Below are 15,786 nucleotides of genomic sequence, written 5' to 3' on the forward strand. Positions count from 1 at the left end.
TGCATGTTCTTAGCCAGAAAGTCGGTTTTCTCTCAATTATCTTCCTGTCGCACATATATCGAAATTTTTGTATCAGTAGCGCATATATTGATACCGAAAATTACGCCGTCTTTTCAAATAATACCACAAATGGTGATTCTAGTTTGATTGCCTTGGAGGGAACAAATCCTTGACTGACCACATGTGCATTTCTGAAACCAAAAAACAACAGGTTAAGTGACTAAATATAATCGCACCAAGTTAGGTCTGCGACAATTTTCACAGATGAAATCCGGAGCCTCCAAATCACGAGCAATTTCTGTGATCATTTTCACTCAAATACGCTTTTATTTAACGAAATAAACAAGCTTATTTCAAAAATACCGGAGCTTGATGACTACGAACGGTTATATTTTCTGCTGTTGACCGACAATGACAGCAAAACATAAAATAAAATGCTTTGACAGTTGAATCGATTAAATAGAAATAATCGAGTGAATCGATGAAAGGAAATCGATTCAGATTGTCTGCCAACGAAACGTAACGGAGAGTTAAAGAATTTTGAATTCCTATTATTTATATTTGAGATGTATGGTAAATTTATTAAATAAACCGATATGAATACTTATTTCGTTCAATTTTAAGCAAAACGTATGTTTAGGATTTCTGTCTTGAACTAGGGGCTAGACACCTTTATTTTTATGAAAAATATTTAGATAATATTACACGATATTGGTTGATATATTTTAATATATTATCGTTTATCTGTCAATTGACATCCTCCAACGATAATGTAACGCTTGATGTAACGGCAATGAGCTATGGTATAGATAGAGGGGTGCCCGAAAATGGAACGGTAAATAATTTTTAATATTCGAAACATTTCGCAATATATCGATAGTGTTTTACTCCTAGGTCTTTAACAATAAATTATTAATTTGTTCCGCGCTAACGCTAACATTTTTTGGTATTTTAGGTTTGGAATAAGTAAGTGTTTTACGATAAATAGGTACTTATATACTATTGAAATCAATCTGACGGAATAATCGGATAGCCTATATACTTAGAAATTTCTGTAGAATGGCGGTCCTATTTTGCCGAATTTTTTTTCAAATTAAACATTTAAAATCAACGGCATATTAAAAACCTACTCAGTTTAGGGAACATTATTCTCTATGGTATTTACTTGTGCCTTGCAAATTTCCTTAGCTTATGACATTCATATGAGAGTAACAAGAACCATTAAATTCGTGTACATTAGAATACGTAGTTATACTTTTGATAAACCAGTTTAAATTTTCGGTTTAATAGGTTGAACAGTTTCGTGCATTCGACGTAGTCGCAGAGAAATCCTCAAATGAACCGGCGGAAGAAAAGAAACGAGGTCAAAAAGTGGAACCAAGTAATGAATTAGAGGTCGCAGTAGTAGGATATTCACCAAATGAAGGCATTATTTCAGCGAAAGTAGCAGGATTACCGTGTGAGTTCTTAATTGACTCCGGTGCACAAGTCAACACCTTCACCGAAAAATCATTTCGGAGATTGTTGGCTAACGAGGATTATAAAAAAGGGGTGTTCAATATACAGGATCGAGCCGACAGATCTCTCAAGGCTTACGCCGTCGGTGGAAATATACCGGTGGTAGCTACTTTTGAGGCTTACCTCTTTATATCTAAAGACAGACCGACGCTTATAGAGAAGTTTTATGTTGTTAGAGAGATTCGTTCACTGTTAAGCAAGACAACGGCATCTAGGTATAGTGTATTGATGCTCGGGCTGAAAGTTCCGGTGACTATTGGACGCCTCACAGCGGACGCTAAACCAGTAGATATTGCGTTTATCGAGGGACCGTTCCCCAAATTTAACATTCCTCCGGTCAGAATAAGCTACGACAGGAATGCTCCTCCATGTAGGAACATCTTTACAAACGTTCCAATGGCCGTAAAGTCTTTAGTTCAACAACGTCTGGAACAGTTAGTGGCAGCAGATATAATTGAACCAGTTTCCAATGAAATGGATGCCTCTTTCTGTTCCTCTATGCTCGTCGTACCTAAGGGGAAAGACGATATCCGCTTAGTGGTCGATTTGAGGGGACCAAACCGATATATATGCAGGACCCCATTCACAATGCCAACACTAGAAAAGATTCTCGCAGAACTGGATGGGGCATGCTGGTTTTCAACCATTGACATGTCTCACGCTTTTTACCATATCGAGCTTGATCGTGACTCGCGTCACCTCACGAATTTTTTTACGGAGTTTGGAGTATTCCGGTGTGTCAGACTGCCTTTTGGCTTGTGCAATGCGCCTGACATCTTCCAGGAAGTACTGCAAACAATTATCTTGGGTGGATGTGAAGGCGTTAGAAACTACCTAGATGACATTCTAGTGTTTGGAAAGACAAAGGAAGAACATGACGCCAACCTAGCAGTAGTATTGTCCCGGCTTCGTAATCATAATGTCAGGATTAACGAATCTAAAAGTGTTTACGGTAGTGAAACTGTCAAGTTCCTTGGCTTTGTTCTAACCGCAAACGGGTGGCGAGTAGAAAGCGAAAAGATAAGCGCGATTCAGGACTTCAGGAGACCAACAACTTGTTCAGAGGTTAAAAGCTTCCTAGGCTCGGTAACTTTTACTGACAAATTCATAGTGAACCGCGCTGACAAGACAGAACACCTTAGAACATTAGCGAACTCGAACAGGTTCTATTGGACCAATGAGGAAGAAGTGGAGTTCAACTTTTTGCGGAATGATGCTCTAAAGACGATTAAGGAACTTGGATATTACAGCGCAACGGATCCAATTGAACTTTTTGTTGATGCTTCTCCCATCGGCCTAGGGGCGGTGGTAGTTCAACACAACAAGGCGGCCGTACCCAGAATAATAGCTTGTGCGTCGAAGGCCTTAACGATAACAGAACGTCGGTACCCTCATACTCAGAAAGAGGCACTCGCAGTTGTGTGGGCGGTAGAACGGTTCACGTATTATTTGCTTGGTCGATCATTTGTCATCTATACTGATGCTGAAGCGAACGAATTCATTTTCAACACAAATCACCGCCTTGGTAAAAGGGCGATTTCACGAGCCGAAACATGGGCGCTGAGATTGCAGCCCTATGATTTTGTCGTAAGGAGAGTTCCAGGCGATCGAAACGTGGCTGATGCTTTGTCACGATTAGTAAGAGCGACCCAAGATGCAGAACCGTTCGAGGAAGAAGACACAAATAACTTCCTGTATACTCTCGACGTCGGAAACATGGAAATGTCTTGGGAGGAGATCGAGAAGTTCGCTGCTCAAGACGAAGAGCTGATTGGCGTTAGGTTGGCAGTACAATCGAATCGTTGGCCAGATCGTTTGCGAAAGTTCGAAGCACAGAAAAAGTCACTTCCTCGGCCCTCTCGTCTTCAAAGATGATAGGACTGTGCTGCCCCAGGGTCTGAGAATCAGAGCAATGGCTTCAGCTCACGGGGGGCACGTTGGAGAAGTCACAATGAAAAGAATAATGCGAGAATTCTTTTGGTGGCCGGGCATGTCCAAAGAGGTCATTCAGTTTGTTAAAAATTGTAAGACGTGTGCAGTACTGGCACGAAAGAACCCTCCGGTTCCACTATCCAGCCGAGATCTACCTGAGGGTCCGTGGGAAGTTATCCAGATAGATTTCCTCTGTATTCCTGGGTTTGGAAGTGGCGAGTTTCTGGTAATTGTGGACACGTACTCGCGATATCTTGTAGTGATCGAAATGCAAAATACAGACGCGGAGAGTACTAACGCCGTTTTGAACCAGGTTTTCCAACCATGGGGTCGACCTTTGGTGCTACAGAGCGACAACGGGCCTCCATTTCAAAGCTCAGCATTCATTTCGCATTGGGAGAATAAAGGAATCAGAGTCCGGAAATCCATTCCCTTATGTCCACAGACTAATGGTTTGGTAGAGCGCCAGAATCAAGGCATCATCAAGGCGATGGCAGCCTCAAGAATTGATGGTGAAAATTGGAAGAGTGCCCTAAAAGATACGTTCACAATCATAACACCTTAGTTTCACATTCACGCTTAGGTGTTACCGTTTACCGTTTGAGATGCTCGTCGGGTGGAAATACCGTGGCACATTTCCGAGTCTTTGGAATGCGTCCTCTCCCAAAATATGGGACCGCACGGACATACGAGACCGAGACTGTGAAGCAAAGCTAGTAAGTAATCGCTATGAGGATACAAGGCATGGGGCAAGAAGATCAGACATCAGAGTCGGGGATGTTGTCCTAATGGCTCAGCAAAGACGGTCGAAAACCGATCCTACCTTTGCTTCGGACCGATACACGGTTATTGCAAGGGATGGTCCGAAAGTCGTTCTGCTTAGTAAGGGCGGTGTACAATATGCCAGAAACGTGCGAGACGTCAAAAGAGCTCCTGATATAGAACTTGAACCGAAGATGTCGGAGTTAGAGAAATCATCCGATAATACTCAAACAGAGGCTGATGAAGGCATCGAACGAGAAAATCTGGAAGTGCCTACTTGGAACGACCAGAACGACCACGGCACGGTGACTCAAGAACTACATGCAGAGGACGTCTCGACTAGACCTGACGAAGGATCTGGAATGAGAACTTTACGTCAGCGAGGTAACTTGAGAAAACCGACGAGATTTGATGACCAATTCATCTACAAAATTTTTTGTTGATAGTAGACAAGGGAAAGAATGTGGGAGATGAGACGATGTAACCGAATAACAAATAAAATCAACATACAAAAACGGTGTATATACATATATCATTGTTACCGAAAGAATTTCTAAGAGTGGAGCTGAATACTTGTAACATATGCACACACGGTTATTTATTACGTTGAATCCCTCCGCTTTCAATGTGATTTGCTCGCACTACATAAGCTACAGATACCGTGTGTATTGGTTTGTTTCTTTCCTAGTCCGCCAGCTGTGTGTGCGTGTGCTCAACGATCGATAATCTAAAGTTTTGATGCTAGAGAGAGAGAGAGGAAAATAGAGAATGTTCTCTTCCTTGGTTGCCAGAGTATGCGTGTGGAAATCAAAGATTCGTGAGACGTTAGAGATTCATTCGACGAGATTTACAGCGCGCGGACGTGATTGCTACGAACTCCAAGATGGACAGGAAAAAAAATCACCACAATCGGGTCTTCGGATACTCGAGTCCGACCTGTACTTAGCTAAATGTAAATAGGGCAGGAAACATATTCTAAGCAGCTTTAGAAACCGCCTGAGTATTGAGACGAAATACTCGAAATGTGTTGGGTGAAATTCAAACAGAAGTATGACAATCTGTTCTCTATCTTTTTCTCTGTCAGAACTTGTTTTCAGATTGTAAAACTAAGTTAGCAAACTTTAACAATAATCAATTAAAGTTACCAATCGAGGGACACTATTTCAGTCACCCCGAACCTATTTTAAGCAGTTTTCATGTGTTTTGCAGGCGTTTTTTTTTCAGCACCCGAAGTGGTTCCTGAATGGCTGCAATATAGGTAGATTTGTTTCGAATGATTTTTTTTTTCTTCACATAACATTTATTTGACACGGCACAAATACAATTTAATGTTTAACGGCGCCAATTATATCTGATGACTTAAAAACTAAAGCAAATTTTTTATCCTCGCTGCCGACTACGAGCTGAAATTAAGTCTAACTTAAAACTAGCATGGAATTTCCAATCTGTGTTTTGTTGTTCAATGGTCGTCTGATAATCGTCGAATGGCATGTATGGATTCGTACTGCTGAGCCACGATGTCGTGAGTTGGGACAGAGGCTCGTAGTCCTTGGGTCCTGGTTCTATTGTGCGGGGTCTGGTTGCTGGTTTTGTACTTAAGGTTCAAACGTGTTCTTGTCGTTTTGTTGGGTGTAGACGGAGGGGAACGGGACTAGACTGGGGCATGGATGGATTTAAGGAAAATGTATATAAGGGTCATGTAGGGTAGGTCACGGCTCGCCAAGACATCACGAACAGGAACAGTTGGCCGTCTACCTCCGGCCTGAAGGGAAGCTACAAGTTTAGACCTGGCGTCACGGTGAACAGGGCATGACCAAACAACGTGCTCTATGTCGTGATAACCTTCACCACAGGCACAGATACCGCTTTCTTCGAGCCCAATACGACGGAGATGCGCGTCAAATCTATAGTGGTTGGACATAAGCCGAGACATCACGCAAATGAAATCTCGACCTACATCCAACCCCTTGAACCACGGGTTCGTCGATACCTTGGGAATTATGGAATGTAACCACCTTCCCAGTTCCCCTTTAGTCCATGAATTTTGCCAACTGATGATCGTATTCTGACGTACAAATGCGAAAAATTCATTGTAAGCAATTGGTCTTTCATAAATATCGCCGTTTATTGCACCCACCTTAGCCAAAGAGTCCGCTTTCTCATTGCCCGGTATCGAGCAGTGAGAAGGGACCCACGCTAAGGTAATCTGAAACGATTTTTCGGATAAAGCACTCAAATGTTCCCATATTTTCCCCAGGAAATACGGAGAGTGCTTAACATCTTTCATCGATCGGAGAGCCTCGATGGAACTGAGACTGTCCGTAAAGATGAAATAATGGTCCGTGGGCATTTTTTCGATAATCTCTAGGGTGTACTGAATTGCAGCTAATTCTGCGACGTAAACAGAAGCAGGATTATCGAGCTTATACGAGACGGCTAAATGATTATTGAAGATACCGAAGCCAGTGGACCCATCCAGAAGTGATCCGTCAGTGTAGAACATATTGTCGCAGTTGATGTTTCGATATTTATTGGAAAAAATTTTAGGGATCTGCTGCACGCGTAAATGATCCGGGATTCCACGAATTTCTTCTATCATGGATGTATCGAAGAACACAGTAGAATCAGAAGTATTTAATAAGTTGACACGATTTGGAATATTCGGAGAAGGGTTAATATTCTGAGACATGTGATTGAAATACAATGTCATAAAACGGGTTTGAGAATTGAGTTCGATTAACCTTTCAAAATTTTCAATCACTGGACGGTTCAAGACCTCACATTTAATAAGAATACGAGAAGAGAGGCTCCAAAAGCGGTTTTTCAATGGTAGAACTCAAGCTAAGACCTCCAGACTCATCGTATGGGTCGACTGCATGCATCCTAAAGCGATACGCAAACAACGATATTGTATTCGCTCCAGTTTAATCAAATGTGTGTTTGCTGCGAAGCGGAAGCAGAAATACCCGTATTCAATTACAGACAATATCGTTGTTTGGTAAAGCCTTATAAGGTCTCCTGGGTGGGCTCCCCACCATTGTCCGGTTATTGTACGAAGAAAATTCACTCTTCGTTGACATTTTTTCATCAGATACCTCACGTGACAACCCCAGGTGCCTTTAGAGTCGAACCAGACACCAAGATATTTGTGTACTAAAACCTGAGAAATCGTTTTACCCATTAACTGTGTTTGAAGCTGAGCAGGTTCATGCTTCCTAGAAAAAACTACTATCTCAGTCTTCTCCGGAGAGAACTCGATACCTAGCTGTAAAGCCCAAGCAGACAAATTGTCCAAGGTATCTTGCAATGGTCCTTGCAAATCGGCAGCTTTGGCTCCTGTAACAGAGATTACACTGTCGTCTGCAAGTTGTCTTATCGTGCATGAATTTGCCAGACATTCGTCGATGTCATTTACATAAAAGTTGTAAAGAAGGGGGCTTAAACATGAGCCCTGGGGAAGACCCATGTAGCTAATGCGAAAAGTTGCCAAATCGCCATGCGTAAAATGCATGTGCTTTTCGGACAACAAATTGTGCAAAAAATTGTTCAAAATTGGAGAAAATCCTTGTCGGTGAAGTTTACCCGAAAGAATGTCAATAGAAACGGAATCAAAAGCCCCCTTAATGTCCAAGAACGCAGACGCCATTTGTTCTTTGCGAGCATACGCCAACTGAATATCTGTTGAAAGCAACGCAAGACAATCATTCGTCCCTTTGGCACGGCGGAAGCCAAATTGAGTATCTGATAGTAGACCATTTGATTCGACCCAATGGTCTAAACGACGGAGTATCATTTTCTCCATCAATTTCCGGATACAGGATAGCATTGCAATCGGCCTATAAGAGTTGTGATCAGAAGCTGGTTTCCCTGGTTTTTGGATGGCGATCACCTTCACTTGCCTCCAATCCTGCGGTACAATGTTTTGCTCCAGGAACTTATTGAACAAATTCAACAAGCGCCTCTTGGCATTGCCGGGTAGATTCTTCAACAAGTTGAATTTGATTCTATCTAACCCAGGCGCGTTATTGTTACAGGACAGGAGGACAACTGAAAATTCTGCCATCGTAAAAGGTGATTCTATCGCGTCGTGGCCCGGAGACGCATCGCGAACAATGTTTTGCTCAGGAACAGAGTCCGGACATACTTTCCTGGCAAAATCAAATATCCACCGACTTGAAGACTCCTCGCTTTCGTTGACCGTTACGCGATTCCGCATTCTTCGGGCTGTGTTCCAAAGAGTGCTCATCGATGTCTCCCTCGACGTCTCGTTCACGAACCGACGCCAATATCCGCGTTTCTTTGCTTTAGCCAGGCTTTTAAACTTGGTATTAAGTTCCGAATACCGTATATAGTCGTCGGGTATACCTCCCCTCTGGAAGGCCAAAAACGCGTCGGATCTTTGCGTGTAGACATCGGAGCACTCTTGGTCCCACCACGGAGTGGGAGGCCGTTCTTTGATCGTTACGCCGGGATATTTCTTCGTTTGGGCTTGCAACGCGGCGTCGAGAATCAAGCCCGCGAGGAGGTTGTATTCTTCAAGTGGTGGATGATGTTGAATCGACTCGACCGCTTTTGAAATCATTTCCTCGTATAACTTCCAATCGACATTCCGTGTGAGGTCATACGGAATGTCAATTGGTCGCATGCGAGTTGACCCGTTTGTAATTGAAATAAGAATAGGCAAATGGTCGCTACCGTGAGGATCGAGGATTACCTTCCATGTGCAATCCAACCGTAGCGACGTCGAACATAAGGATAGATCCAAAGCGCTTGGGCGCGCTGGAGGTTTCGGGATACGTGTCATTTCACCGTTGTTTAAAATAGTCATGTCGAAGTCATCGCAAAGATTATAGATTAAAGAGGAGCGGTTATCATTGTAAGGGGAACCCCAAGCCACGCCATGGGAGTTGAAGTCTCCCAAAAGTTTCGAATGATGATTGTTCACAGATTTCTTTGTGATTAACTTATTTCTTATATTCGTAAGAAAGCTAGACAATTAAAGTTTTCGTTTTTATCATTGAAATTGGCGATATTGATCAAAATTCAGGAGTTAAGGCGTGTTTCCTTCGACTGATTAAAACAGGCGTTACTGCTTAAGCCGTTCCTTACCCTGTTCATTGAAAATTTTATAGAGTGCATTTATTAAAATCAGTGCACTAGGATAAGAAATGAAAACTTACAAAAATCGTTGTAAGTTTGCCAAACATGCTACCTTTTAGACTAAACACCATGCTAATAGGTAATTGAATTTGCTTTTTTTACTCCCACGTAGTTGACGAGGAGTCATGATTGTTAAAATACATAATCATTCTAGCTTCAAGGAACTTAGCCTTGATCGACTAAACTGGAAACTCTTTTGTCAAGTTTCTTTGTGTCAACTGAATTTGTTCTTAATTAAATTATTTCATATTTTTGCCTTACTCTTAGAAAGGTATAGCAATCACTTGCAAAACCGAAGGTATAAAAGTGATCCAAAGGGGCGAATGGCATATATCACTCGACTCAGCTCGACGAGCTGAGCATTTTCTGTATGTTTGTGTGTGTATGTATGTATGTATGTGTGTGTGTGTGTGTGTGTGTGTGTGTGTGTGTGTGTGTGTGTGTGCGTGTGTGTGTGTGCGTGTGTATGTGCAGATTTTTATTCTCGCTCACTTTTCTCAGAGATGGCTGGACCGATTTTCATGAAATTAATTGCAAATGAAAGGTCTTGTTGTCCCATAAGACCCTATTCAAATTTATTGTAATCGGATTTTTGGTTTAGAGGTTATGTATCAAAATGTAAAAATCATGAAACATCATTATCTCGAAAACTACACAACCGATTTGAACAGAATTGGTTGGAAAAGAACGATCTATCAAAAAAACCCTAAACTTTTGAGTTTTATAAAGATTGAATTTGTGGTTCAAAAGTTATGAAAAAAACGTGTTCTGAAGACTGTTTAATCTCACTCATGTTTCTCAGAGATGGCTGGACCGATTTTCATAAAATCAGTGTCAAATGGAAGGTCAAGTTGCTTCATAAACCATATTGATTTGTTTTGCAATCGGGCAATAACTTTGCCTGTTATGTATAAATATGTGAAATCCAGCTATGAAAAGCAACATATTCCGAAGGCCACTTGAACTCACTCACTTTTCTCAGAGATGGCTGACCCGATTTCCACAAAATTAGTGTCAATTAATAAGTCTAGATGCCTCATAACACCCTATTGAATTTACTGTAATCGGACTGTAACTATGTCTGTAATGTACCGAAATGTGAAAATCACGAAACTTCATTATTTCAGAAACTACACAACCGATTTGATCAATATTATCAGATGAGCGGGCTAGTTAAGGGTTAACTGGTGAATTTTGATTGAACACGTGGTTTCAAAATTTGGCTGCTCTATACGTTCCCATTTCATTTGATTATAATAGAACTTAAGCAACCGTTATGTATTAAATTATTAATAAAACAACGAAAGTCTATTATCCCAAAGAAAACATGACTTATTTGAACATAACTAGTGTCATACGTACGAGTCATCTCTCAAAGTTACAAATAACAAACTTCATAAGAATATCAATATGTGGCTCAAAAGTTATGGAAAGAAAAGAAATTCGAAGACTATTTAAAACTATACCTGCTTTGATCGATATATATGGCCTCAACATAATTTAAATGTGGTATTGTATAATTTGAACGTTTCAAATCCATTGATTCCTTGTGATGTGTTTAATGTCTGCAAATGCACGACGAATCGGCCATAGGATATAATCAAAGTCAAATAACAAATCGTTTGAAATGATTAGTTTTATCGAAATAACAACATTTGGTCGTTTGCCGCTGTTTTTCCGAAGCCGGAAGTCGCCATTTTGGATTTAATAATGGCATTTGGAGACAATTTCTGGATTTTGAGCGTCATACTGGTTGAAAAAACACTCATATTGGGTTGTATTTGGTCATTTTCAGCTGTTTTTCAGAAACCAGAAGTCGCAATCTTAGAATTCAAAATGGTATCTGTTGTCGATTTTAGCTCCTGTGTATCATTCTAGTTCCAGATATTATAATATTGGGTGGAAATCGGCCATTATTTGTTACCACTAAAAACATTAACCTGCCAAATTTAGTTCCATTTAGTTGGTTAGCTCTTGAGCTGAGCAGAAATTTGTGTTTCATTTATTTGGAACCCCTCCCTTCCAGAAAAGGGGGGGGGGGTGGAACCATTATGGACATGTTTGTTACCCCTATAAACATTCACATGCTAAAAAAAGTAAATGGAACCACCATTTTCTCGGTTAGTGCTCGAGATGTGCAGAAATTGTTGTTTCATTTATATGGAACCCCTCCCTTACAAAAAAGGGAGGGGTGTCCAACTATTATGGACATATTTGTTACCCCTTCGAACATCCACATGACAAATTCGGCTTCATTTGCTTGGTTTGTTCTTGAGTCGTGCAGAAATTTATGTTCCATTTGTATGGGACCCATTCCTTCCAGAAGAGGGAGGGGTCTCAAACTATCATAGGAACCTTTATCGGCACCAAAAACCCTCACATACAAATTTTCACGTCGATCGGTTTGGTAGTTTTCGAGCCTATATTGATCAGACAGACAGACAGACAGACCGGACTGCATTTTTATATGTATAGATTACAACATCAATATTTTAGAACCTAAAGAGTGAATATACATTTATTGGATTGAAGCGTTCATGTAAATCTATTTGTACAAATAAAAGTTTGTATGAGAAAGGCTATCGAGGTATGGCTGTAATAATAAAAATTACTTTCTAGCACACTGAATTGCGATTAATTACATATTTGGTTTGCTAAAAATCCAAAAAATGCAATGTAAATTGGTTTTCTGACATCTTCGAATCTTTTTACTTGGCCATCAATAATTTTTGTAGGAGAATTTTTTGTTTATTGTTTGGAATTAAGAATAGATTTTGTTGTCTAACATATTGTTTTGGAAATTTTTTTTTTTACTACTTTTTACCCGGTAGATACGCGGTACGTGGAACAAACACGGAAGTTCCAGAATCAATGGTAATTCCGAAACTCTTTTAAGTACTTGAAAAAGCGGCTTAACAACAGAATTGATTTCACCTGCGAAATGAACGAAACTAAATAAAAACCAGGAAAAAAAGGTCAAATAAAATCAGTTATTGTTCAGAAATTGATTTGGAAATTTAGCCGTTGTTCTCATCATTGAAACAATTTGCGCAGCGCCCGACTCTTTTAGGAATTCATCGTAAAAAAATCACGCCAAACCCTGCAATTTTTATGTATTTCTAAACGAAACCATGACAGTTTCAAACAAATTTTGTAAATTTGAGCTTCTTTTGAAAACACTTTATTACACTCAGAGCCGGATTTAAGGGGGGGCCCAGGGGGCCCGGGCTCCGGGCCCCCACAAAACGAGAAAAAGTTCTTTTCTCTATAAAAAATGAGATTCAATCAAAAGTTCAATTTACAGTAAGAAAATTTGAACAGACCATTTCAATCTGAAACTTTCCTTCAGTGTTATTTTTTCGCGAGCGCCAATATCACAACCACATCCATAAGATTTCACCTTCGATTCTCTTGGAATGACACACATTAACACACCATTCGAATCGAACCAGCGCGCATGGGAGATCAAGCAGGAAAGAAGATAATCCACAAGTTTTTTTAAATACATTGCTGTTGATTCCGAAAATAAGTTTACCTGTCCGAATCAGGGATACTAGATTTGCGTTGCAAAATGCAGATTTTCAGAGTCCGTGTGCAGATTTTATTGACCTGCAGAAGTGTGTAGGGGTAAACAGGGTAAGACCGCCCTGCGGGGTAAGACTGCCCACTGTAGTTTGCTACCAAGTTATAAAATAATTGAAAAATTTCTTTAACGTGTCTATCACAGTATAATTACATAACATTTTGCACGTTTTTCTGTTTTGATAGTGCGCGAACGGTCGCAGAAATAATCAAAAACAACCTTTCAGCTGGCAACCAGTCAATGCGCTATTGTTTTGCGGCAACGGGACTTAAGGTTTTTCAGTCTAAAAATCTATTGTTTTGTTCGTGAATATACGTTTAATCGCTTGCCTGAATCTATCTTCTTTCGAAAATATCGAAGGCCGTGAGTAATCTTGTAATTTTGACTACTTTTTCGGTCAAATATGAAAATGTTCCACTGGGGGTTAAGTCGCCCACTATACAAGGGATAAAACCGCCACGTATCCAACTGCTTGTTGTTTTACTTCAAGACCCAAATGCCTCGACACTACAAAGGGAATATTTACAGGATCAGTAAAGCAACTTCAAGCCACATAAGACATCGATGTTAATCGACCATTTTCGATTTGGTTGAAGCTTTTCTAGTAATATATTTTAACAAGACTTATTTTTGAAAAAAGTAAACCTGTGTGAAAATGGTGTTAATGAACCAAAATAATTTTAGAGCCATGACGGTTTGTTTGATTGGTATGACGTCTCCGGCAGAACTGAAAATAGTAGTTTCTTACTTCCGAAAAAAATACACACTCTAAAAAAATTTAAAGAAAAGATATAAAAATAGAATTGAAAATATATTGTTTTTTCAAATTTATTTGAAAAAATATGTTTTTGCCTGTAAAATCTACAAAAGGTAAGCTAAAATTTGATGGTTGTTGGATCATGGAGTAATAGAAATATAAATAGCTAAACTTTTGTGAAGAATTTTTTTTTGGACGGTTTGTTTGGTGTATAGAGTCGTTGATAATTTTGTTCTTCAAAAAAAAAAAAAACATAGAAAATTGAAAATATAAATAAACGAAAGAATAATTATTAGTATTTTTCTATACATAATAAGTCTTCAAAAGAATCATACAGACAGGTTTAATGAGTTTTAATTTTTAGCTTGTAGATAGGTATATTATGAATTCAATATCTTGAAAACCCCCAATTCTGAAAAATCTATTTATTTTGAAAACCAAAAAAGTTACCTAAACATTGATCTGAACTTGAATAATCAGAAAATAAAATAAGTTGAAACTTAGAAATTTTTTTTTCTGATTTTTCACAGTGTATATTTTATTTAAAAAGAAAAAAAAATGCCATCCACAACTTTGTCAGAGACACTATACCGATAAAATCAACCGTTTCGGCTATAAAAATATTGTTTATCCTCAAAAAATGGTGGGCGATCTTACCCCGCTGGTGGGCGGGCTTACCCCGCATGAAAAAGATCTGCACATTTTCAATGAATTTTTAAAAATTGAAAAAAAACTGGAAAATAAACAAAAATATTTCAGTTTTTATTTTTTAAATGCGGGTATTGAAAAGAAGAACCTCTTAGCGAAGAAAAAATGAAATTGCAGCCGCAACTTTTTTTTCTATAAACAGAATTGCTTAAGGGGGCGGTCTTACCCCGCTTACCCCTAGTTTTTTCCTAGGTTCTGTAGATTATTGCCAGCGTAGCCTTATATTTGCGCAGTCTTTCTCAAATTGTGTGCAAATTTTTGCTTGCGGATCGCATTTTTTTCGAATTGCGGTAGGTTTTTATTTTTCAGATATCAAGAAAAAAATTCCGGATTTCGAGCAGTTGCATACATTTATTAATTTGAGCCTAATGATCTCGAACGCAACTGGAGAAAGGTCTTTATCGAAGATGAAACTGATTGAAAATAGGTTGCTTACGACTATGAAGAGTGAAAGGCTGTCAAACTTAGCATTGTTAAGTTGAGAGTACAATATTCTGAAGGAGCTGAATGTTGATTATTCAATCAATAAGTTCTCTGCAAAAAAAAAACTCGTAAGAAAAAATTCTAGCAAATTTTTGGTAACTTTTCAATGAGAAATAAGTGTTTTTAGCTCGTACGATAAAAAAACGGGTTTGTTTTATTCTGGGGCCCCCACTGTAAACTGGGCCCCGGGCCCCCACAATCGTAAATCCGGCTCTGATTACACTACTGGATATATTTTTTGTGGAAATTTATGACAACAAAAACAAACTTTATCCATTGCTTAAAAATGCCCTTCATTAATAAACTTGAATAAAAGCGGATGCCAAATAAAAATATCAACATCAGAAAAAAAAACCAAAAAACACTTGCAAATAATCCTCAAGGGTTGCATCCTCGCTTCAGCAGGTTTTGCATTCGAATACTGTCGAAAACGAGCCGAAGAAAACCGCTGCCGAAGTAGTCCCATACCCTACATATTTTTTTATGTTTTCGCGAAGAGCTGAATGTGACCTTTTACCTAACAAAGTTGTGATTGTTTATATTACTAGAAAATTTCAGAAGATATTCTGCACATTTTTGTACAGTGGCAGAAATTATTTTGGTTCCGATTATAAGCATAGCAAAACGAACACAATTTTTGGAAATATTTGATATATACCCGATCAGAACAGTATAACTAAAAGGTTACTAAATTCTATCAACCCGAGGTACAAATAACATATTTTGATACGATTTTGAATTTTCCCATATGTTTCTTATAACAAACTTGAATCTGGATGAGTTCTAGAGAAACATTTCAAAAGGTCCTATCTGCTTTGATCGATTTTTTGATCGATCACTTTCATTCAATAACCACAACTTATTAAACACCTTTTACGACACG

At 39.2% G+C, this 15,786-nt stretch overlaps 1 protein-coding gene across 1 annotated transcript; it reads left to right on the forward strand.

The window, feature by feature from the left end:
• The first annotated feature begins 3,469 nt into the window (after positions 1–3,469).
• LOC129720121 (uncharacterized protein K02A2.6-like) lies at positions 3,470–4,015 on the forward strand. The gene has a single exon (XM_055671556.1). It carries the CDS (start codon positions 3,470–3,472, stop codon positions 4,013–4,015), a length of 546 nt encoding a protein of 181 aa, XP_055527531.1.
• Positions 4,016–15,786: the final 11,771 nt, after the last annotated feature.

This window comes from Wyeomyia smithii, chromosome 2, assembly GCF_029784165.1.
Source record: "Wyeomyia smithii strain HCP4-BCI-WySm-NY-G18 chromosome 2, ASM2978416v1, whole genome shotgun sequence".
In the NCBI taxonomy this organism is placed as follows: domain Eukaryota; kingdom Metazoa; phylum Arthropoda; class Insecta; order Diptera; family Culicidae; genus Wyeomyia; species Wyeomyia smithii.

Excerpts from the sequence above, each read along its gene's own strand:
- LOC129720121 (XM_055671556.1), top strand. The coding sequence starts at position 3,470 with ATGAAAAGAATAATGCGAGAATTCTTTTGGTGGCCGGGCATGTCCAAA.